Raw genomic sequence first — 25,346 nt, 5'->3', positions numbered from 1 at the left:
CATTAGTCAGAAAAATGACCTTAAGAATGAAATCCTGAAAAGGTGTTCGTAGGCAATACTATTTTTAAATGTTTGCATCCAAAATAAGCAGCAGTGACTAATTCCATTCTTTCGCAGACACAGATAATCCTTGTCCATTGAGTCAGTGTATGCACCATGAAGAACCTAGTAGCTCCCATGCTAAATTGATAGAACAGTTTCAAAAATTGATAAAGAAAGAGTTACAGAATCATTGAGAAGTGCAGAATAACTTTTCACAGTACATAATCTTACAAGCGGTGAGGGATATGTGAGAAGATTTGGGGTCAAGTCAACTATGGAGCCCAAGAAAACCATCCTTGCAAGATCTGTGCTGAATATGTGTGAAATTTCCAATTTGACTAGTCTGAGGAGCTGCACATGGGAGAGGCAGGGGGCAGGTGAGAAGGCAATCGCCATAGCCCTGGTGCAGGGACAGAGATACTTGATTGCTGCCGGTTTCTCAAGGACAAAGTACTGAACCGCTGTGTTCAGAAGTAGCACTGTTTCTTCAGCTAGAGATACTCCCTACTTCTATACACCTTCCCTCCCCATTACTAGTGCATTTTGATGTTAGCAATGAGTACAGCTGAGACTACAGCTAGTAGTAATGCCCTGGTTAAAGGAAGAAAGCTTTAGGGTTCATACTTACAAGCTATATGCTAAAATCTGTTTTTAATTCTTGAGAGTTACAGTATAAGACTGAGAAACTTAAAGTTCCAGGGACTCTTCCTAGCTAACTGTTACATCTATGGCTGCAACCAAGATCTAGGGTCCAGCATTTCTTTGATGGATTTCTGTCTAGGGGCTGGTACCAGTTTGGTTTCAGACTCTGTCTCGGTAACCAGTGAAATGGAATTCCCATGGTCAGTTAAACTGCTTTTTCTACAAGGACCAAGCTTGCGAGGAGCAGCAATGGGTCTCTGTTGCATTATGGTAGATAACTTTGAATCAAAAGAAGAACTCCTACATGTGCTGCCAGACTTCTCCCAGTTTTCTTTGCCCAGTTGCTCTGTGTTCACCTGTGCTTTTGCACTGTATGGTGATCTATCAGATGGTGGAGGTGGAGCTCGTCTTTTCTTTCCACGGCCATCATTAGGACTTACAGTCTCACTTTTTGCGCCTGGATGCATGTTTTTCTGAACTACCATCTCATGAGATCCATCGAAGAGTGAGGCCCATATGGAAGAAGCAGACTCCTTCTGTTGGCCAAGCATAAACTCGCTGCTACTCTCTCCAATTTTTCTTTGTATGGTACCAGCTAAGCCCTCATGTTTCATTGGAGAATCAATGCCTGTAATTTTAAGGGACAGCAATTAAATGCTACCAATAATTTTTCTCCCACCTGTTTCATTATTGCTATTCTGAATACAAAACTGTGTTAAGTATGTCTCATGAAGCCTGGACTAGTATTAAGAGTGGAAGAAATGGAAAAGATTACATATGCTTGCATAGAGAGAACTGAGGTAACAGAGTCAACTGTTTTCATGACAGCTGCCATTAAGGCATCAGGATAGGCACTGATACTTCATTCCAAGTAGAAAGTAGAAAAAATAATGTACTACTAGGAAAGCTATATATGTATTTTAGATATTATTTTGTTTTTCAGTACTTTGAAATTTTCATTTTGCAGGCGGCCAGTGCAAAAATCTGACTAAAAATTCATGTGTCTCCAGAGAATGGAACGTCTTTACGTATATCTTTTTTTCTTTATGTGCTTTAAGACTGCCTTACCCTATTTCTTTCTCATGTTGAGTTTTCCGTGTATATAGCAGTAATATTAACCCCTAAAACAGCAGCACTATCTTTTCTATCACAGGCCATACACTAGTGATTTTTAACACATTTTTAAACATATAAATACTGGGCTTTTTCCCTATGAATATTAAAAATAATCAGGAAAAAAAATGGTATATTAAGAGTGAAACAGAATTTGTGTTCTGTTCCTGACATGTTTAAGTATGAGCAGAATTATGCTACAACATTTCATATTACCTTCCTAGAACTTCTATATAGTTGATTTACTGCCTCTCTGCTCTACATTCATAGCTCAGATGATAGGACTTTTTTGACTGTTCAGTGCTCTGATGCACTGTAACTCGATGACCCACATGGCATTTTGAGCATCTTTACAACTCCAATCTCAAGCAGCAAGCAGTCAGGCATTTATACTTGTACAGTGTTTTTCAGCCAATACTGCATTGGATCCATTAAAACAAAGTGACCTACTTTTCTAGTCTGTAAATATTATTTCTGTAATGAAACTATTAAAATAATCCTGCTGCATAGCATTTTGCTCTGCAAAAGCAGAAGTCTCAAATTCATGCTAGATAGACTTTCTGAGTATATTTTTCAACATCATTACCAAAGACCAAACAATTAGGTAAGTTATATAGCTTATATAGTTTATATAGCTTTAGAACCAGCAAATTAATTTCATGCAACTAGTTAAAGATATTATTGGTTGGCAGACTGGACTGTTTTACCTTGCATTCCCCGAGCTTTATACTACTCTTACAGTGAGTGTTTATTTCTAATGACAGCTTTCTTGAACGTGTTCAGGGCTCCCTAATTACAGTTCAGATTGCAGATTTTTTGGTTCGAGGTATAAAAACACACTCATTACTTCTGCTATTACAAATGCAGATTTAACATGAATTCCTTGGTATGCAATTATGTTGCTCTTTCATTGTCTGAATTGCCCTTGAAAAACTCTGTGTTTCAACATCAACACCAGAAGCCATCTGAATACAGACAATGTTATTTCTGTTACCCTGCAACTTGAAAAGACAAATCCCACTTACTCATATCATGATAGACGGAGGTTGCCTCTTTTGTCAAGAACAAAGGTGGTTTCCGTGGTGACATAATCTCAATTTTCATAAGTTCTTCACAACAATGTTTCCACTGGCCTGAGAAAGAATAGAGAACAATGATTGGAACTTATGGCTTGAAAAAAAATGGGTTTTGGGCTGTGTTAGGAAACTATTTTCAAAGCAATGCTAACAGTAAGCATTTACTTTTTTTTTTTTAGTAGGAATGCTCAGGAAGTACTATATTTTCAACTCTGAACTCATTCTAATTTTTAGCACAAGGGTCATAAGCTGTCTTTAATTTAAGCATCCTAGCAGTACTATTATACTACAAAGAGTGAATATCATAATTTGTTTTCAAATCCCCAACCTCAGTACAAATTCTTCAGGAAAAAAAAATAAAAAGTCTTAATTTAAGGTAAGGAAGCTTCATAAAGTTATCAGGGGACAAACTCCAATATACAGCAAGCTCAGTGTTACACAACTGTTACAGTAAAGAAACAGTTCTGTCTTTAATAGAGGATAACACATCTCTCTGTCTGTTAGAGGACAAGGAAACCTCTTTTTCCATTAATAGATTTTGACCTTAAGGAAAACAAGACACAGTAAAGTTACTTTGTTCATTCCCATCACTCCAAGTTTTCTGAGCGCATTAATTTTAAGAGAATTTTAGAACCACTGAAGAAGAAAGGCATTTAAATGCCAAGTGACCCATTTTTTTTCTGCACCTAAGGAAAAATGTCTCAAGTCCATGGATATTCTATCTATAATGAATAAAAAGTAGGTTTTTTTACTCCACTCCACAGCTAATTTAAAGAAGATGTCCTAGTTTTGCTTGGTGTATTTTCTTTAATTGATAGAATCTCTTCTCATTGTAACTCAAGAGTTAAAAGGAGAAGAAATACAAACTACAATACCCAGTTTCCACAGCCTTAGTTCACTGATTTTATTGGTGTGGCCTCTGATTAAACCCTCATATTTCATGAACTGACCTGGTTCTATTTTTCCGACCTGATGAAAATGACTATCAGGCACCAACTGTGCTCTGTCAATGATGACATAATAACTGACAGTTGTTCTCTATTCTTAATAAACCTGAGTCAAACTACTAAAATATAGGAAAAAGACAAAGACAATTAGTCTCTCTCTATAGTTCATATAATTAATATTTGGTGGTTAAACAAGCAATGCAGCATGCTGCTTCAGTACCATTTCACTGTCTTAAACTAACGAATTTATCTCATTTAAGAATAGTGAAGACCCCAAAGCATTTTAGCATGGGGGGAGGCGAATGAGTGCATCAGTTTATCATCTCATCTGCCCTAAAGCCTCAGCTACTACTTTTACCAGCTTCAAGTAAGCTGAGTGTATTTGCATGACTGGATTGTAGTGTGGCTAGGTGGGGGTATTCCCCTGTGGCCAGGGGTACCAAAATCCTGGAATTACCAACAGAATCAGGTAGTCCCTATTGTAACTGTGACAATTTAATTCATCCATAATGCTGCTGAGCAAGGAAATCACACATCCATGTGCCTGTTTGCAAGAGCTGCCTGAACCTTCTTTTTTTGCCAAGGCCCCAGGTAACTCTTAAGAGGTCAGGCAGGAGTCCAGCATCCTCACTTTCCACTAACGCTTCCACACCCAAAGGTTTCATGCTTGTAGAGTCTCACAAAACCAACACACCACTGGAAGGACGCATAGGTGGAGATGGACTCTTCCTACTTACTGAGGAGGAAGGGATGGGGAGAATTGGACAGATCTTTAATTAAAAATTAGAACAGTGCTAAAACAGACCAAGATGTTCTGGGAATAGGTGGACCTATTCTGCTTCTGGTTTCCTGCAAAAACCCCAAACTGAACATGTGGACATTGGTTTACTCAAATATCTGACTTCCAGTGGCTCAGATCATCACTCAGTAATATCCCAAAGAACATTTTTCTTCTCATGATTGCAAACAAAGAATTATGAGGCAATTCCAATTCAAATTGTTCAGAGTTTCCTTTGATGTTACATAACATCCCACACTTGAAGGGCACGCTGCCAGAACTGCTTGCTTACTTACTCAGATCATAAAAGTGCTGCCAGAAAGCCTCCATCCACTTACGAAGTTCTTCCCTACTGTCAGTAGCAAAAAGTTGAGTCACAACCTCTCCAGACACAGGGTTGATAACAGAAAAATTATTGGTTCTTTTCTTGGAGTCCTTATCCACAGCTCGAATTCTGGTTTCCTGAGAATGACAGCAAGCTGTGATAATGAGTTACTGCTTCAGTTCTACATTCCTATCACCTTATATCCAACAACAGCATAAATGGAGGTACCATTTAGCTGCTTATCTAATCGAGGTTAATTTCCAAAAAACAACAACAACAAAAACCCCATACCCCTAAAGTCAGGATAAAAATTAACTAATATATGAAGAATAAGGGAACGGAACAGAGTTACTGCACTGTAGTTACAGACTGTACATTTTATGGTTCCTCTTCTCTTGCCTTCACTAGTTCACCTCATGCAGTTTATCTTTCTTCAGAATAGTTTGGCAAGTAATCTAAAATAACAGCAAGCAGCTCCTTTTCTCTGATATCTTAAACTGGTCAACCACATTTTTATAACTATTATTTAGCTCTCCTACCATACTTCTGTGAGCCATTGTTTGTTTCCTCAGATATATTCTGAACTTTTTTACGTTGATTTCAGTCAATCAGAGCATTTTGCTAATACTGCCATGACAGGATTTTTTAAAAGAAACTTACCTTGTCCACATTTAAAGGAGCATTTGTAGTAGTTACCCATAAAGTTCTACTAGAACAAATTCCCAACATGAAAATAACACTTTGCTGTAATAGCAAAAAGCCTATTTGTTATTTCAAAATAAACATTTTGGTTTTGTCTTATTTAGAGAGATATAGAAACAAATATATATATGACAAGTATATCATTAATAATTCAAATTTCTTCAGCTAAGATGAAGAAGGCCCTCGAATTATGCAGCAGTACTGTTACAGCCAAGGGTTTCCCTTCTGTTCAGGTACATGGTTCAACTGATTTTTATCATCTAGACTGGATCCAGTGGTATTTTTATAATACCTAGTTTCTCCATTGTGGAATTACTACAATACAGAATAGCACTACAATACAAAATTATCCCTAATTGAATGAAAAAAAAATATTTAGTGTAAGATACTGAAAGATTTTAGTAAAAGTTCTATAAAACAACTGAAAAATTTTCCAGAACAAAGCTGGATAACACTACTGTTTGTTACAACGCTGACAGTGAAGTGAAAATAATTAACTTTATTTACAAAAGTAAAAGCAGAACCCCCTAAAATACCATTGCATCTGCATTTCAAACTGACTGAACAAGCAGTGGGCTATGACAACACTGCTCTTAAAGGAGGGTTTTGGGAACGTGCAGGGGAACAGCATGCTCCCAGCTGCCTGGTGCTCTGCATGGGGAGCAGCCCAGTGCCCGGGCGGGCAGCCGGCGAGCCCGGCAGGGCACGAGGCCACCCCGCGCGCTGCGAGGCCATGAGAGGCCGCGCTCCGGCACAGGGAGCCCCCAGGGACTACGCTGCAGCCGGGATTGCGGTGGAGTGTTTCCCGTCTGGAGGGACAGGCATTCCACCTCAAGGGAGGCCTCTAGGTACTCCTAAAAATGCAGTGGAGACATATCGACCATGTTCCGTTTTACACAGTTCAGTTCAACCAAATGTCAAACGTCTGCTGCAGATGTCAAATATACACCTACAGAAATTAAGTTTACACATTGGATCCCATGGGATTCCTTAGTTCTGATACTCAGAAAAACAAAATTTGTTTTACAGAACATTCCTCAGATTTTAAATACATTACTGAGGTAACCGCTTGAAATACTAACAGCTGCTTGTAGCATATCTGATGGATATGCTCATTTAAATTCTTCTGTCTAAAAATAGGACATGAAGTAATTCATCCATAAGTGCTCTGTATCCCATTAACTCAGGTAACCATAGATACCAGCAAAAAATTAAATCAAATAGATTAACATTTGACAGGTAAGAACTTCAAGCATACCATACACAGAAGTTTATTTAATGATGTTTGCTGCAGGTTTTATCCCACAAATATGTTATTATTCAAAGGAGATAAATCCTCAAGCAACAATCTATACCTGACACTTGAATACTTAAGGAGTGATACAAGATGCCATTACAGTAATGGGGTGATGAATTTACCAAGCTTGGGTGAATTACACTACAAGCCCAATTTCATTAAAAGTAAAGTGTCTTAAGTTACCATGTTATAATAGTGTCTAACCTTTCACAGTCCTACAGAGACCTGAACCAACTCTGCTACAGCTATTGCAAAGACCAGAACAGTCAGTTCATTGCAGTTTTCTCTACTGTTTAGTCTTGAGGAACTGAAGTGACTCCTTTTGGGAGGCTGAAGGCAGTGTTATGTCCTATATGCAAAAGGGTTTTTTTGTTTTTTTTTAAGGTGGGGAAAACATGAAAGGGGAAACAATAGCTTTTTTTTGATATAATATAAATAAGAACCTTCCTCTTTACCTCCAAATCAAAAATTCTCTTTGCCTGACAGCTCTCTTCTGGAAAGGTCATCTGTTAAGCAGAGTTAACAGGAAAAAAAAGAATCTTTATTGCTGAGCTTCAGCACTTTCCTGCTAAGCCAATCCTGACAAACTGAGGAGTAGAGTGTTTATAAAGATCGTTTCAAGACATCAAAACAAATTATACTTCTTAGGACAAATACTGAATAGTCTAAAATCCAGTTTTGTGCATCTATTTTAAGATCAAACAAACCAAATAATGTATAACAAGCTTCATTTACGATTTTAGTACTAAAAATAAACCAAGAAATAAAACAGCACTGAAAAAATATAATCTGTTCATGTGCTGGTTTTTACTGTAATGTCAACAATTTCCATGGGATTTGTTTTAAGCAAGTAGGGAAATATGGTTAAATTTAAAATTATGTCTTTCAAACATATTAATACATAAAACTGAATCCACCAGATTAGCTGTGGACATTTCCTCCTTTCATCTGCATTGTTTTGTGAACTTGTATTAATGTAACATCCATGTGGCAACTGGATGGTAAGTATAATGTGGTAAGTATAATCTGGAAGAACAATATTAGGATTGCTATGTCATTTTAGCTGTCTTCGGTGTAATGCAACAGCTAAAAGCCAGGAGAGGGAGACGGCATTATATGAGCAGCCAGCATTCTGCGGAGCACCAGGGAGCCATAAAGCATAGTTTCATAACCACTCAATTTAAGCATTTGTGTTACAGGGTCCGCCATGTGGGATGTGGATATATCTGCTTCCCCTGCCCAAATCCACAATCTCTTTCAAGCAATTGCAGAACTATATTGAACAATGTGACATGAGATACTAGAGATATTTGGAAGCATTTAACTAATCTGTGTTTTTCTGACATATTTTCACATGTGTGAAGGCTTGCCTAAGCCAGCTAGTGGGATAAAGACCTTACTACACAGAGCATGAATATAATCAGAGCTGCTCTCAGTTCACCAGTGGTGGAGTTCCCTGACACACACAGTGAGTGGAAGGAGACTGAGGAGAAGAAAGCAGAGGAGGCACCTGGTAATAGTTAATGTAGAGTAAACTCACGGGAAGGAGCCCCTGCAAAGCAGGGTCCAACAGAGATGTGTTTACAGACACGTGCCTGTGTCACTGCCTGTGCTCCCTCGTGACCTCAGGCTGCACACAGGCCCAGAGCAGTCAGCAGTCCCTGATGAGCAGGAGCAGGCGGCCACAGTTCAAAGCCTGGCCCTTTGGACCTGCAAAGCATCGTCTACGAAAGGCTGTTTGTTACCTAAGAGTATCTCATAGTCTCACCACTTTTTATTTATTTATTTTTAATCAAACTGATATATTTGATGACTTATCACAAGCAAAGGAATTGTCCCTGGTATGGGAATGGCTTCATTTTTCATAGGGACAGCTCTTTTCAATGCTTGTGTGACCCCTTTCTCCAGCAAAGTCTCGGATCTACTGTCCCACCCTGCACTGCCTCATACCTGGACCAATCTATTTTGGCCATGCCACGCTCACCTCTGCTCCAGGCTCATACTGACTAGAGTCCGCTGGGGTAGACAAGGTTGTCTCTCTTCTATTCCAGACAAGGCTCGCTTTCACATAGCAATCATAATATCCCATGTTTCTTTGTGAATCCTTGTAAAGATCCTGGGTGCAATACTCCCTTTAAAGAAATGGTATCTACTACCATCTGCATAGGGAACACCTAAGTTCACACACCTACGCAGTAGTCAGGATGTGAAGGAGCAACTCTGCCCCTTCCCAGGGCTGGCCTCAGGGCCTACTCAAACAGGGAGTTTTCATTAACAGCAAAAATCAAGATACCCTAACAGGACTTCCAGTAAGACATCTACTACTTGCCCATCCTCTGAGGAAACAAACCAAATGTTTTAGGACTACCACTGTTAAAGCACCAACATTTGTCTGAATACTGTGCAGGGCCCTCAAGGTGATTGGCTCATAATGTGAACCACTGGCACACGCACCAATTTGCTAAACTATCATGTGCAGGCAAGGCCTCTATTATCCATTTCAAATCAAAGAAAAAACTAAAATTTTAGGAACTGGTCCATAAGGAATATTTCTTGTGCAGATTGGATTCCAGCAAATTTTCTTTGCTGCAGAAAATACTGTTTCTCTTTTCCTACTTAGTTGTGCAATATAATGTGTTATAACCACGTTTAGTTGGAACAATAATAGTAACGCTTGCAAAATAGGAACTGCAGAGCCTAAGAAATTCTTGCTCAACAGCAGTAGCAGTAAAGTTATCTGAAGTAATGACTTCGATGGTCTTAATGGTCACTTCAAGTCTTGATTCAAAGGGGAGGGAAATAAGTCTATCAGTGTGTTTATCAGTGTGAGTATGTTCCAGATAGTTTTTCATATATCTAGATGATTTCATTACTTTTCAGAAAGTATCTTTCAATCACGTTAAGGATCAGATTCACATTACAAATAAAAATGCCACATACCCAGCTAGAAGAGATTTTAGTTAGAATAGCTAGAGTTGATGTTAAATCTCAACTTCGATTTTGAAATTGCTGTTTCCATAACAACATGTAGTAGACAAGCCCACACGGTTAGTTTGCTTTCATTTATTCTATAAGAGAAGTTTAAAAAAAAAAATCTACTGGTATTAAATTATTTTCAAGAGAAACTGTTTAAGTAGTAAAGTATCCAAATACGTTATAAATGGTGATTTTTTTTTTAATTTAAATTGAATAAGGATTCATAGTTATTCTCCAGCAGTCTGACATTTTCATAAAATGGTATAAGGTACATGATTTTTATACCTTATTCATGTTATCTTGAAGAATATTGTGCAAACATGGACCTTCTCCTAGTAAAAGCTTATTAAGCTTGATTTTAGACTGTAAGTGTATTGGTAACTTGGAGGAGCAAAACACTTTAGTAGGATATGGTTGTTTTGAAAGGAAAAGAAGAGCAAAACCAGGATATAAACCAAAACACTGACCTCCAAGGAAAGATTAGAGAGGTAGCCTGACAGATAATATTAAAAAATGTTACTGTCACTTTTTAAAATACGGATTTAGTCACTCTGTATTTTACTAAAGTTTATCATTTCCCAACTGATATTGTGAACGACTGGAAAACAAGTAGATGTATGACCAGGACAGACTACTGCAATTAAAAGTGACTGAAGGCAACTGAAAAAGTGACTGAAACAATTAATACATGAAAACAAAGTCCTAACAAAAACAGGCCACATCATTATCCCTGGCTTATAGGTTTGGTTTATATATAAATCTTACTCTAGGTAAGAATCCAATTATAATTTTCCACAAACTTTAAAGCCACTAAAGCCAATATTGCTGTTTTAAGAAGTTGTTCTTTGTTATTTTACATCTGTATGAATTCCCAGTCCTAGCCCATCTCCTTCCTTGAATCACACAAGTGTTTTGGTAGCCATGTAGTGAACTGGATAAGATAATTTATTAAAGGGAACCATAGCTGAAATCCAACGCTCCTCTTTCCCCCCAGATAAACTAATTTTAACCCACATCAGTTCCCTAGTCTAATTCATCAGTCAGCCACCCTAAAGCACGTCCTGGCATAAAGCAGCACAGCAGCTAGAATGAGCGACTGGAGGGCAGGAATGTTTCTTTCAAAATTAGTGTGGCATCAAGCGTTCACGGAAGTACAGCATCAGAATCCAGCTCAAGCTGTGCTTAACACAGATTTCAAATGTGTCTATTTACTTATGTATGATGGATCTAGCTAGGTCAATTGCAAATAATACTAAATTCCTCTGGTCATCCTCATGTGATATTAACTCTTGATGACGGCACCAAAAACATTCTTTGAAAGCATTTGTTCACCCTAAAGCTCTCCCTTCTAGAAAGTCTTTCCAATAGCATTTCTAAGTTGAATAGTTAAATACGTAAAATTGAATACTTAAAATTTTATTATTTGGCTAAAGAAACACTTTTAAATCCAGACTTTACCAAACAAGGTACTGAAAAGCAGTAATAATGTCATCCTAAAGAACAGAACTTCCCATGTTGTTGTGCCCTGTACAAAACCAGTATTAAGAAAAGCAGCTTATTTTAAGGCACTAAAATATGTTGAACAACTTTCCAGCTCTCCTAATTAAGACTGTGACCAAATAACATGCAACAACAACAAAAAGCTTTTGTTAAAATTCCGCTTTGCTGAGGACAAAAGCCTACCAGAGCACTGCTAAAAGACTATAAGTAATAAATTTCCAAAGCCTCTCTTACAGAACAGTCACATAAGAAGTTATCACTTTTCCTAAAGAAAAACATCCTTCTTTTTTCCTCTATGTTATTCAGTCTAGCGCAATAGAAAGAACTTACATCCTCAGCTAGGAAATGTAATACCCCTGCTAAAAAATTCAGTGAGTGCAAATTTCACTGAAGCATATCCCACCCACATGCTACCTATAAAACATTCTGCATACCAGCAGCTTGGAGCCCAAATCTAGGTATGTCTTAAAACAAAAACAAGCAAAAAAATCCAACCACCCTACTCCCCAAAAAACCAACCCCCCCCCCCCAAAACCCCCCCCCCACATATTATCTATTTTACCTTGTTGATGGAAACTGTCAACACTGGCTCCAGTTTATCTTCAATTTCTTCTGGTGAGTAATAGCAAAAGAGTTTGCCACCTCTTAGTATGCAATACAGCCTCCTCCAGTTAGTCAGACTTCCCATCATTTGCTAAAGGGAAGAAGTAGTCAGAAATTGCTAAACATAAACCAGCTAAATATCAACCTGAATCACATATTACTAAAAAAAACAAACCAAACCAAAACCCCAGCCTATTGAATCAATTTAAGACCAAGGTATACAAGGTATACACAGATCAGCCTGTGTGATCAAAACTATCCACACTGAATGTTTTCCTAAAAAAATGACTTTGTTGCAGAACATTTCAGAATTACTGACTTCTGAAATGTTACTAATACTTTAAATGTCTTTTGGTATTTTACAGTTTTCACAGTTTTATTGTCTTATGACACAGAGAATATAGCATTCGCTGGTTTGGACAGACAGACAGAAATCACCTTCGGTTGGTGTCTACCATAAGAAAGAAACCACCTTTATTAACTACAGCAATTACACAAGAAAAGAAATAAAAAGAGTACCTCACTTTGGAAGTAACATATGCAGTTCAGACATTCAACAGAAACATTTATCTAGAATTTTCACTTTCTCAAATGAATTTTCTGAAGTTTTCATCAATGCATTGTAATTTCATGACCAGTTTAAACTCCTGACAACTGACCCAGCCCCTCTGGCCCTCAGCTATCCCCTTCTTATTTGCCTAGCTGTATGATTAACCAAAACGGAGAAGTAAGCTGAGTTCAGATGAATCATTTTTGGAGGGATGAGCTTAAATGTGGTGCAGTCCCCCAGTCAGATTCACCATGCTGTGATATGAGCTCTTGTGCTATGGCTGCACAAGGGTGAGAGCCCAGGGATTATTAGGACTGCTGCCGTCAAGTACCAGTCTAAACTGATTCTGAAATTACAACCATAGTTGATCTTTATGTAACAGCCTAAATAATTTTATTGATAAGCACATCAAGGAAACATTTATTTCTTCGCTCTTAGCCACTGAAGTCACTGTTTCCTAACGGCAGCAGAGAGATAGACTTCCCCCCTGCTACCTCTAGGTAGAACAGGTAAAAAATACCTGTTCTCAAGAAACCATTTCAGGAAAAAGTAAATACTACAACAATTGACTCTCAGTGACAGCTATTAATAGACAAAGATAGAAACAAAAGCAAGGTCTTTTTACCTGCTGATTAAGAAACCCTGCCATCATATCCTTAGCCATGCAGGATGGCTGAGCAACTAACCGGCAACACATGTTTCCATACAAGGGGAGCCAGAAAGAGGATTCCTCTGGGGGTAAAGAATAGGGAAAGAAAATAGAAACATTTAGTTCTGAATACTTCCCAGAAAATTACAGTTTAACTTTTTACACCCATTTTTAGAATCAGAAGGTCATGAATGTAAGGAAGGATTCTTTACATTTAAAGAAAGAGACCTCATAATACAGACTTACACTAAAACTGATTTTTAGTCCTCAGTATTTAACTTTTTTCTTTTTACCATCAGAAGTTCTAAAAAAATTCCAAGTAAAAACAGAGATATTGTTCTGCAAGAACAATTTGTTCTTACCTAAAATACAGCTTTAAATCTCATTTCACAGCTAGAAACATTTTGAAAGATAAGTATACTGGCCATCCCATCTAGTAGGATGGGCCCATCCCATCATGGCATACGGCTACATTTACATGAGTACTTAGCTCCTGACTGTTTTATTAAGGCTCAGAACTTGCATCTACTTGTTCTGTCTTCTGCACTAGAAGAACATATAGAATTTCGAGGAGCTTCTTTTAAATAGCAATATCTCTCCTTGCTCAGCTCTGCTATATAATAGGCTCTCTCTTCTGTAATTAGAAGCAGGTAATACAACGTTCCGATAACATGATTCTGACTTTAGTCATGTTTCAGAAATGCCTGTAATGAACCAAAATATTCAGATATGTCATTTCTCATCAGAGTAAGTTATGTAAATTAATGACAGAAAAAGGTATTTGAAGAAAAAGTCTACTGATGAAGAAAGGCTTACAAATATCAAAGATATTCAGAATTCTTCACCCAACCCTTCAAGAAACAAATGCCCCATAAATCTTCAAACCTTTACTTGTTCAGAATAAATGAAATGCAAAGACTGAAATTCTCTTTGGGGTCAAACTTACCTAGGTAAAAGATAAAGTTCCCAGAAGCTACAGTGAAATACAAAGTCCCATGTCTTAATTTAATAATTGGGGGTGGGGGAACGGTCATAGGAGGGACTATCCTTTAAGAAAATGATGGATGAAGTATCCAAAAACTGCACACTTGCTACTTAAAATATTGCATTCAGTTGCAGCATAGTCATAGTCCCCAAGTTAGCATTTAGGTTGAGTGCTGCTACTAGCAACTTCTGCTGTCCCAAAGCTAAAATCCAGGAACTGAGGTAAATGGCAAGCACACATACTTATGTCCGGTGTTAAATCTGGGCCTGAAACAGCCTAGCTGAGTTAAAGCCATTTTTCTACTTTCCTTCTGACTGCACAGCAAAGAGGTTCTCTTCCCTTTGACACACTTCCTTGCTTCTGAGGAAGGGGAAGTAATTTGTATATGGCTACACCTTACATAAGACCGAGATGCAAATGAGAGAAGAAACTCCCAAATGAATTAAATTTTCACTTGAACTTGAAACCTTACAACTCAACTTTTAGTTTATTCAGCTGTGTACAGATGCCTCTTTTAGAGCAGTTAAATATTTTATTAAAGTTGTTCTATATTAAGTATCAAGAAAAATAACCTCTTTAAGCTCTTTAGTTTACAAGAGAGAGAAATGCAAAATATTATTGTTTTTTTTATTTCCTGAAATAGGTACCGTATGTACTTACCATTTCCTGTAATGGTAAGGCTGTGGGTCCTGAAATTGTCCTCAGCACTCTCCAGCCCCAAAGTGGTATATGCCAGCAGACTGTATTTTGCTCCACTAAATATGAAGAAAAGGCATGTTTAAAATGTTTGCACTCCTCAGGCAGTTATTAAAGGGAGTCTAGACGTGCCCGAGATAACACACTGGGGGAATGTGGAGATGCAGGGCAGCACCTGTCAGTGACCACAGGTTGCCTTCTCCCAACCTCTTCCCACTCTGTCTCCATTTTTCCTTGTAGACCAGAACTGTCCCACAGTATGTTCAGCTGCTTCTTATATCCTTATCTCCTCCCTCCACCTGCTGCGTACCTCCAGTTCCTTCCCATCATTTCCAGGCCCCGCTGTCCAGTTCAACAGCGCTTGGCCACATCAGCTCAGTGTCCTTAGCTCTTCCCACGTCCACCGATCTTGGACCTGCCAGTGGGGAGGAGATACCATCGCGGGTGGCGACCGGCCCCCAGCCGGCCTTGCGCTCACCGGCGACGAGCCAGCTGCTGCTTTCCCGCTGCAGCCAAACCCAGGGACAAGGGCTGTGCTTTCCAAGCTGCCTGCTCCCTGAGGATGCCAGAAGTATCTCTATCCCGTCTAATCAGACACCAAGTAACTTTTAAAAGCTTTGCAGCTTCTACCCCTAATTAGGTTCAAAAATTATTATAGCCAGTAGAGAGACTGATCACACAAACCTCCTTTTATTTGAAAACACAGGCTGAAAGTTAAAAACCTTTATACTGCTCCTCCATGTTGCCTTACTCTTTTGCTTCAACTTTGCAGACTCATAGTTGTAATATATACAATATATATATTTTTTAAATTAGTATCCAATAGTTTAATTGTTTGTACACAGAAAAAAACCTGTGCAGTAATATAGAGTTATGTAGCATAAAGGGACTCTTTCAATTATTGTGCTTACAGACTTCAGAATGTTATATCTTTGTTTTGGATTTTGCCTAGGGAAAAAAAAAAAAAAGTATATATATATATATATATATCACAGTTCAGCACAGTGCATGTGGAATGCAATTCTTGGAATAAACTAGTATAAATTTGGTGCATGTTTAACCTTTTTCCCCCAAATACTCTTCAGACAGAGTAACAGATTTACAGTCCAGCAACGCAGTAAGTATTCCACCTGGCTAATGGCAGTTTAAACTAAGTTCACAAAATACCAAACTGCTTAGTATCACTAACTACTCTGCCTAATAGATCTAACATCATATCCTTAAAATATCTTCAGTCCAGCATAAGGCAGTTTAGTGGTGTAAAAGGCAAGAAGATAGTACAGAACTCACTTCACAAAAAATACTTTCTATAGTAATATTTTTCTTTTTTCTTTTTTTTTTTGTAATAACAGAGTGGAAATACATATTTTAAAATCTTCGGCTCAGCAGAGAGACAAGGCAGATGCCTACCTAACCCTAATGAAAGAGGAGGAGATAAAAGTAGTAAGATTATTAGCAGGGAAGTCTATTACATATCTATTTCAAGGGAATAATGAGAAAGTTAAATACGATATAACATTCTGGGCATAGGGCCACTGCTGTAAAACATTTTTCAAGAGTGCAATCTAAACAAAAACTGCATCAGCATATGTATATATTCCCTTTTAAACTGTTCCCTAGCAAAAGATTCTCAACTGATTATATTTTGCCATCCAATTAAGCAATATATAACTACTCTATTGAAACTATACAAAAAAGTTCAGTTACTTCTCACAGATAAAACTTTGTGCTGATTTTCAAGTTGCTTTGTTTCTAAAGCATGACTAATTGCCATGCAACTTTGCCAAGAAAACCAGCTACTTCACTTTTAAAATATGCTTCACAGTAACATTTTCTTTCTAAAACATAACAGTCATTCCTTTCAGCCAGCTTCAATATAATTTCAGAAAGTTTTATCTGCAACTATTTTTCAAATTTAACAGGCTAATCAACATTGTTGACCATGTTTTGCTTATACATTTGACAGAATTAGCTGACTGCCTTAAATGGCAGTTTTTTTGCATGTAACAAAATAATCTGCCTGCTGCATCTCATATAATACTTTTTATTTCTATAGTATTCTTCCATTTAATAATTTTATTTTTTTTAAAAAACCTCAGTTCATATCCACAGCACACCTGTGGTTAAGGCTCATTGTTAAATCTCTCCACTGACCAAGAGATAGAGGCACCAAATTTACTATCCAGACACTGGTGTGGGAAGGTGTCACTATATCACCCTGTCTATCAATGCAGATGAATTAATACATTTCAGATTCCCAAGTCTGTTTCTGAAGATTAATCCCAATATTAGAAATCCCAATCTTAGTTCACTCATCCAGATAGAGTGAGGAATTTGCAAGTCAAAAAAGTCTAACATGTTCACCCTTCAGTCAAACCTTAAATAATGAAAGGCAAAACAAATATAATCTTCAGATACTGAAAAAGAACCCAGCTAGAAAAATTAGGCAATTAGATTAGACTATGTATGTCTAGCAACAGATTGCTATGATTTTTCCAATTCAAAAATAGGACCCTGAAGCCATGCCTCCAACCCAATGGAGGATGATACATAAAGGGCAATACCAACAAGGCCATATGCAGACCAGCTCTGCAAGTGAATAAACATGCACTCCATCTGAGAGACTCCTTGACTTCTCCAAAGGGAAACGTATTTATGCTGGAATTCGATAGTATACCTCGACTAAACACATTCTTCTTCTACAACAAATGTAAAAAGTAAAAAATAAAGATTTAAAATGGATAGAACAGAAAACTGAAGTGGGTAAAAGGCTACACAAAGATGAAAAGAGCAATATTTACAGAAAGATAATTAAGACGAGCATCAGGATAACTTAACAAATCTAAGCAATCATTCAAAACACTTTGTCATTAAGCTTTTGCAAGAAGTTACAAGGCTGACAGCTTCCTCACTAAACACAGACACTTCTAAGCCAAGAAGTTTGACACAAAAGGATCATAGAGTTTTTGGAAAAGGAACAACTTCATCCCATGTGTGCTCTGAAAAGAAAAAGGTCTGTACAAATGAAATGTAAAGAAAAGGTGTTCATATAATGAGGAAAGTCTCTTTTTTTTGTTTGATTTCATTTTACCTGATGAGCTTTAGACAGGTAAAATGCTCTGAGAATACTTGAGAGAGATAATCTCTCCCCCTCTATAAGGGCCACATACCAAGATCATACTAATATAAATCCCAACAGAAAATTATCTAATATTGACAACTCATTTCAGGCCTGTAATAACACATTTCTTTCTAAGAATCTTTTTTGTAATTGCCTAGCAAAGTCATCATTAAACATTTCATTATTATTTCAACCCTGTTAAGAAGTAACAGTCACTGTGAGTGATTTACACTAGAAGCAGTATCAGATTTCAAGATGGAGGTACAATAAATTACATCCCCAAAACCAAAAGAGAAACCCACAGGAGGAGACAGCTACACTATTCAGATTCTCTACTGATGCTTCTTCCTTAAAAACAAATATAAATCTATATTCAAGTAAATATGACTAGCAAATAAGCTAGTGGTTATAGATGAAGCAAAATATATCTAGTGATGTTGTATCATCATTCAACTGGAGCTTGTGAAAAGCTAATCCACATGAGATGATGCATATTGAAACGTACATTGTCATTAGGTGGAACGCATTGGAAAGTTAGTGATAAAATTTGCTTTGCTCTGTGGATAAAATCTCTTGGATGTATATTTTTTAATGAAAGCCAAGATAGTAATATCAGTTTGACAAAGATGGAATATGCTTTAATGTTTCCTTTTATAAACAAGCAAATAGATTTATGAAGCAAGGCTAAGACCATACTCAACAACTGGCAAGAATTAGATATTACATTCCTACTGCCCAGCCACAAAAGAAAGTAATTCTTTGTAATAATTATCTTCTAAACAAAATTTAATATTATTAGTATTTACAATTTAGGCACTTTCTGCTTAAATCACAATGAAAGTAAAGTAGCTAGGAAATACTAGTAGGCAGTTAACTTCATAAAAAATGCACAAAAGATCATAGATTGTTTTTAAAAGGAAACACAGGAGAATTACTGGGAACAGCACTGATTTCTACAAACACTGAAAACCAGTAAGTCATTTAAGAATGTTCTGTGCCAAAGTCAATTAAGGAAACTCCTGTTAAGTGGCTAGGAACCGTAAAATGCTTTAGATGGTTCACAGTTGCACTGAAAAGCCAGTAAGAGGAATGGCCCCTGCATACACAGCACGCACCCTCGGCACAACTAACAACTCTGTCGGCTTCATCAGGGCAGAGAGTAAGCGAAAGGTTTCTCCTGTCTTCCCACCACAGTATTTCATTACACAAAACTTGTAACTTTTTGACATGCCTACCTTGCTGTCCAGATTGTGCAGAATGGGCCAGGTTCAAAAGTAACATGGGGGAAGGAGGGAACGGAAAAGGGGAGAAGGAGAGGTAGATGGACAGAGGGACACAGCCTGATCACACAAGCTTCCTCAAGACATCGAGGTAAAAGTACTACTTTTGTGAGTAACAGTGGATTTAGCAGCTGTACAGCAGAAAGATAAAGCCTACTCATATGTGTAAAGATCAGAACCAGGCCCCAAGGCTGAGCTGCATGGCTGGAATTCACACCTACTTTCTCATTTGCCATTTAAAATGTAAATTTTATTTCACTTGGGCAAGTACAGAAATAATCACTTTCTTGGCAACTTTCCAAATTTTGACAATATATTCAGGCTATTTCTGGGGGGAAAAAAAGACAAAAAGATAAAACAGAATATCCATAATTATGGCTTACTGGATGACTGGGTCAGTGAGTAAAAGGGATTCAGGGCTGTCTTCTTCCAGTGCAGCTTTGAGTTTCTTCCCAGTAGCTTTGCTGATGGATGTTTTAAGCTTCTTTGCTAGTTTCTTAGGCGTGTTTGTTATATATAAAGATTCCTCTGTACAGCAACTATACACTTCAACCTTCACCTGGAAATCTGGTCCTGCTTCATCACTGAAGGGGTGGGGGGATGGAAAAAAATGTCAGGGCATTTAGTAACTAACTGAGTATACAGCCAAGGAATGCTGCTGCTACAGTGTGTGTGTGTATATATATATATATATATAAAAATATAAAAAATATATTGCTAATCAAGGCAAAGAATTCCATCAGATTCAGGCAACAGCATACATTAAAACAGAATTAAAGACAGGAGTACGCAGCAGTAACTTAGGATTGAAGTCCTGAGATGGATGTTATAATTAAACCATAAACAATTACAAACAGGAAATTCAATGTTTAGATTTAAAAACTGAAAAAAAACCCCATGTTATGGAAATACACAGGGAAGACATTCAAACATGCTTAAATCTGGCCTCTGCTGTTATGCAAAAAAACATATGATTGAAAACCTGTTCATGCCTGGGGTCCCAAATCAGATTGGACCATTTTAAAGATATCACAGTCACCCCCACTCCTCTTCACATTACTGCAAAAATCCTATCTCACTCAACATCACCAAAATTTGTCATTCATAACACAACTACCTTCTGCTGGGTTCTGTCCACAGCCTATGTTTTCTCTGGTTTTCAGTTCTACCAATTCTTATGTTCTCAAGCTTAGTCATCAAACCCCAAAACCTAATTTCATTTTTCAGGTACAAATCATGCCATTACACGTGTGCCCATAAGGAAATTATCTCACAGGCTTTTGTCAAAAACCTTTCTTTATTTTTGAACATACAAGGGAAGTTTGAGTGCCTTTTCTGCTTTTGCCACAATATTTCACAGTAAATTATAATGGTCAATTTTCATATCTTTCAAGAAGCAAATTTAAATCTTTTCCCCTACTTTTAATTTGAACAGGTGTTTAAAATGGTTTAAAGTCTGATTCAAAGACCCACTCTCTCTCAACCATTCAGTTTTCAGGATCTTGACTTAATGCTTTGAGTGGTTCTAGCTTTCCTGTTGGTCTTCCATGGGAGACAATCTGAATTGCTAATGTGAAAAACAAAGTTGGGAAAAACTAGTTACATGCCTCTCAGAACTCTCTTAAAAATCATAAAGCAACAAAAAAGCACATGAGCATACCTTTCTACTCTTTTCAAGGTTACCTTTAAAGATAAGTGAATAATCTCCTGTCTAATATTCAACTATTAGGATTGCGGCTGCAGCACAAGCTCATATAGATGTAACAGAACATGAGGTGGAGAAAATAATGTCTGGTTTTAAGAGAGATGGGACTTAAGAGGAACCTGAGAAGAGATAGTAGCCTGCAAAATGGAATATTACTTAAAACACTGGATGCAAAGTTTGTGACTGATATGTACTTCTATAATGCTTTCAGTTTAAAGTATTAATTTAATTCTGTCCTTGACTTACAAGTTTGTTTATTTCTTTATTCACAGAAAATGCTTCCAAACAGCACAAAGGAAAAGAATAGAGTTGAAGTGACGTATTTATGAACAGCATCATTATGCACATAAAAAACCCCAGCTTTCCAGAGGAGAGGATCCCCCATGCCCTGAAATCAACAGGACCTCTACTGATACGTTTCCCCACAGGAAAGCATAGTGGACCTTATCTAATCATATTCCTAATCATATTCACTTTCAAAAGAAAATAGGAATATTTGTACTTTATTGGGAGCAAATAAATTATACTCACAATATGGTTACATTCTCAAAACAGATATCTGTTATTGCTTTATCCACAATAGCCACCTCTGTATCAAAAACCTCAGCTCCCATTCTGAACAAACAAAACACTGCATAGCGCTGTGATTCTGGGAAGAACCAAAGAAATGTTTTATTAGTGATATTACACATCACAATATTAAATGTTTCCTGTAAACAAAGTAGAAGAAATGGTAACATGAACTCCTAAGGAATTGCCCCAAAATACTTATTATTGTAAATTTTATATTGTGTTATGATAATTGAACTATCAAAGCTGCAGTATTGGTAGAACAACATTTGCAGAGGGAAAAAACGCCTACTTCTGCTCAACTTGATACTCAGCAGCAGTATGCACTAACAACTTCAGAAATATTAGTAAAAAGGTAATTTTTAAATATAACTGATTTTAAGCAAAAAACAAGTACATGTGATCCAAAGCCTGTATCATTTTATTAATGTACTATATAGGATTAGACTATTTTGCTATGCTTAGCGCCTCTGACCCTATTGAAAAGCAAAGTGAAATCAATGCCAGGTGACAGCTGGAACAGATTTAGGGTTAATCTCCATGACACAGCAAAATGCATGTACTTTAAGACTATCCAATAATCCACTCAGCACCACCAGACAACTTTCATTTATATTTCTCACTGAAAACAGCCTGCAATATACTCTCTCAAGTGTAGACGAGAGATAGAACAACATGTTTAATCAGGAGTTTCTCAGCTGTCCAGTTAATAACAACATTTTTCTGTTTCTTCCTCTGGAATTTCTCCTCAGGAAGACTTTCTAAAGACTAGAGTTTAAATATACAGAACCACAGGACTTTGAACTACCTCAGCTTGCTACAATCACTAACTTCAAGTTAAGAGCTACTATGCAGCAAGTGCAGTTAAAAATGGATTTACAGAAAGGTCAAAGAATGGCTTGAAATGAGTGCAGACTCCACCACCCAGTTTAGAATTTAAAGGCATAAGCAATAGCCTATCATTATAGTTCATTACATCTTACATACTTTCTTTATTGCTGAAGTGATCAGAGCCTTTCCACATCAATGGTATTCGAATATCTAAAAGAAAAAAAAAGGTAGGGAAATTGCATTATAGGCAATACTGTAGATCTGTGATCAAAATAAAATACAAAAAGTTTCTGGTTTGTTTTCCTGAAGTTCTGGAGGTAACAGGATCCTCTACTCAAATAGCATAACTATTTCAATTTTATTACCAGTGCCAAAAGAAAATTAATCACTTAGTTCAACTTGAAGAGTCACCTTCTTTTATAAATTATGCTAGAGTGAAGAATATTTTAAATCTCCTTTGAAAATATCTGAAATTACATCAGAGTGGCTGTGTAACATAGTTCTGAGAGGTGTTTCTGTCCATTATTATGCAAAGAGGTAAACTGAAACTTAGCTTGTGCTGGAAACCACTTATCCACCTACAAGAAGAAAATCTCCCTGTTTTAAGGGAAAGATTGAGATGTTTATATTGCAAAGTCTTGATTTGACAACCACAAAGCAAATATCACTTGTAATCACATTCTTGGTTGGAAAATTTTAGTTGACATACAGAGTTTAGAAATCTTTTTTTTTTTTTTTTGTCAAAAATATCCTTCTATATCAGAACCATAGCAGAGAGACCATCACAGAATCATTATGACAGTCATGTCTGTCATTTAACTATTAGTAGAGTACTTTCTTCAATAACTTTCCAGTTTATCTACTCAGTTCACTACAGTACTGAGTTACATTTTTCTCCAGTTTTGAGATCATAAATTTAGAAATAGTGTTTCTTAATAGCCCTTTTTTAAAAGACAAATGAAGTGAAGGCTCTATAATGCCAAAGTTGGTTTCTGAAGTGCAACACAATGTTATTTTAAAGTGTATGCAATATACTACATGACACAAGATGGCAGCAGTGAACAGCATTAGCTCAACTGTCTTCTGGTAAAAATATTCAGTATTGTTATACAGGAACATTTCTGACACCAGAGCTGATCTTCACATGAGGTGGATGGAAAGATCCACATACAGTATGATAAGATGCAAAAATTAGTGATATTTTTTCAACAGATTATTTGTCATACATTCCTACGGGGTTTTACAGCCAAAACTTCTTGTTGATCTTATTGAAACTGCATAAAAGTGGACACTGTTTCAGAAATTACACTAACTGAAAAATTTACATTTAGGCAAATTTTGATTTTACTATAGGATGTCTCATTATACATGCAATTTCAATTTTGAAACTTACAAGTGCATTTATTTTTAAAAGCATTCATAAAACCAAATGAATTTTCAACAGTAAATTGTCAATATACAGTTTTAGACTGCCACGACTTCCTAAAAATCAATACCTCACCATTTTCTGAAACTGCCTTTCAGTTCCAAAGATGCATTTGTATGGTAACCATTTCTAAAAATAGTTAAAGGTTTTTAAAATACGGAAATAGATAAAAATACTGTCCTTAACTCCAAACAGTTACAGAGAAGTTTCTCACAAAATTTTTTATATATATATATAAAATATATAATATATTTTATATATATAATATTCAATATAAATATATTATATTTGATATAAAATATATATAATATATATTTATATATATAATTATATATATAAAAAATATTCATCTCTGTCAAAGACAAAGCACAGCAAGTTTCCTTCCTAAAAGATAAGGGTCTTATATTTACACAGATACGTGAGAATAAAGAATTACAGTAAAAGCCTTTTTGCATCTTTAACCACAGCAAGCCCTGAATGACAGTTCTAATGTGTTTAATAGTTCTTGTAACAATTAGAGTACTAGATTAAAGATTACTTCTGTATGCCACTTTTAATATCACGCAAGCAGAAAAATTTACACCTTAATCAGAAAATCATCAGGATATAGATACTCAATCGCTTGAACAAGTTTAGCATGATACTTGTAAATCAGTTTTCAATCCATTCTTCAGCTGCCATTTATCAAAAACAAAGATCAATTTTCACACATCTTAATCTCAGTTACACTTAGCTGTAAATCCATGTGGATTTAAACTGCATACATTCAAGTACTACAATAAATCAGTTTTAAATCCAATGATTCCTTTTGACATTTATTAGAACTTTATAAAATAATTTTAAATTACTGTTATGCTTCTTGATCAACATTTAATGTGTTATCTTCTGACCAAATAATTGTTAAGACACATAAATTACATAATTTATTCTTGTAAATGGGTGTTAAATAAGTAAAAATAATAAAAATAGGAAAAAACTGTGGATAAGGAATGCACTTCCCACTCTACCTGACATATAGCTGTTCTCCTTAGGAGTAGATTCTCAGTGCTCTCGCATAGCCATTCCTGAACTTTTTATGCTGGCCACACGATCACACTATTTTGGTAATTGTCTGAGCTTCTGGCATATGCTAATCATATGATACATTAATCCACGTACTTATAAATGTATTAATTTCCCCTAATATCCATTCTGTATGTTCAAATTCTTAAATTACATGCCCTATCATATTCCGTGGATTACCACTCACTCCTCATTTCCATCCTCTTCTAGACAATTCAGTCACGACATCTCCCAGTTCATTCTGCTTGTATCCCAACTGCATTCCCAGCAAGGCAGGCAAGCACACGTGCACATGTGCCTTCCAAACACGCAGGGCAACTCCTGCTGCACATCCACTGAAAGTCGGTATGCAAGAGATGGGAAATGCAGCACGCATGTCAATTTTCTACACAGGGATTGGGAAAGAGAGGGTAGGAGGGATAACGAGACATTATAGATGTGAACCTACCACAGCTGTGGAAGCAGAGACA

General features: G+C 36.7%; 1 protein-coding gene and 1 long non-coding RNA gene across 2 annotated transcripts in view; one reads left to right on the top strand and one right to left on the bottom strand.

The window, feature by feature from the left end:
* Nucleotides 1–21,503, top strand: part of LOC106486982 (uncharacterized) — a 49,357-nt gene extending 27,854 nt beyond the window's left edge. The window contains exon 3 of the long non-coding RNA XR_001292989.2: nucleotides 21,260–21,503. This is a non-coding gene — a long non-coding RNA (uncharacterized lncRNA). The remainder of the gene's footprint in view (nucleotides 1–21,259) is intronic.
* Nucleotides 765–25,346, bottom strand: part of RTKN2 (rhotekin 2) — a 32,028-nt gene continuing 7,446 nt past the window's right edge. Inside the window, exons 4-12 of the mRNA XM_067299502.1 lie at nucleotides 22,545–22,598; nucleotides 21,519–21,636; nucleotides 19,666–19,866; nucleotides 14,846–14,940; nucleotides 13,177–13,283; nucleotides 11,961–12,092; nucleotides 4,895–5,060; nucleotides 2,823–2,930; nucleotides 765–1,312 (exon numbers count right to left, since the gene is read on the bottom strand). Coding sequence (XP_067155603.1) covers nucleotides 768–1,312; nucleotides 2,823–2,930; nucleotides 4,895–5,060; nucleotides 11,961–12,092; nucleotides 13,177–13,283; nucleotides 14,846–14,940; nucleotides 19,666–19,866; nucleotides 21,519–21,636; nucleotides 22,545–22,598 — 1,526 coding nt within the window. The 3' untranslated portion in view covers nucleotides 765–767. The remainder of the gene's footprint in view (nucleotides 1,313–2,822; nucleotides 2,931–4,894; nucleotides 5,061–11,960; nucleotides 12,093–13,176; nucleotides 13,284–14,845; nucleotides 14,941–19,665; nucleotides 19,867–21,518; nucleotides 21,637–22,544; nucleotides 22,599–25,346) is intronic.

This window comes from Apteryx mantelli, chromosome 7 (assembly GCF_036417845.1).
Source record: "Apteryx mantelli isolate bAptMan1 chromosome 7, bAptMan1.hap1, whole genome shotgun sequence".
In the NCBI taxonomy this organism is placed as follows: Eukaryota; Metazoa; Chordata; class Aves; order Apterygiformes; family Apterygidae; genus Apteryx; species Apteryx mantelli.
This window is presented reverse-complemented; position numbering and strand designations above follow the sequence as displayed.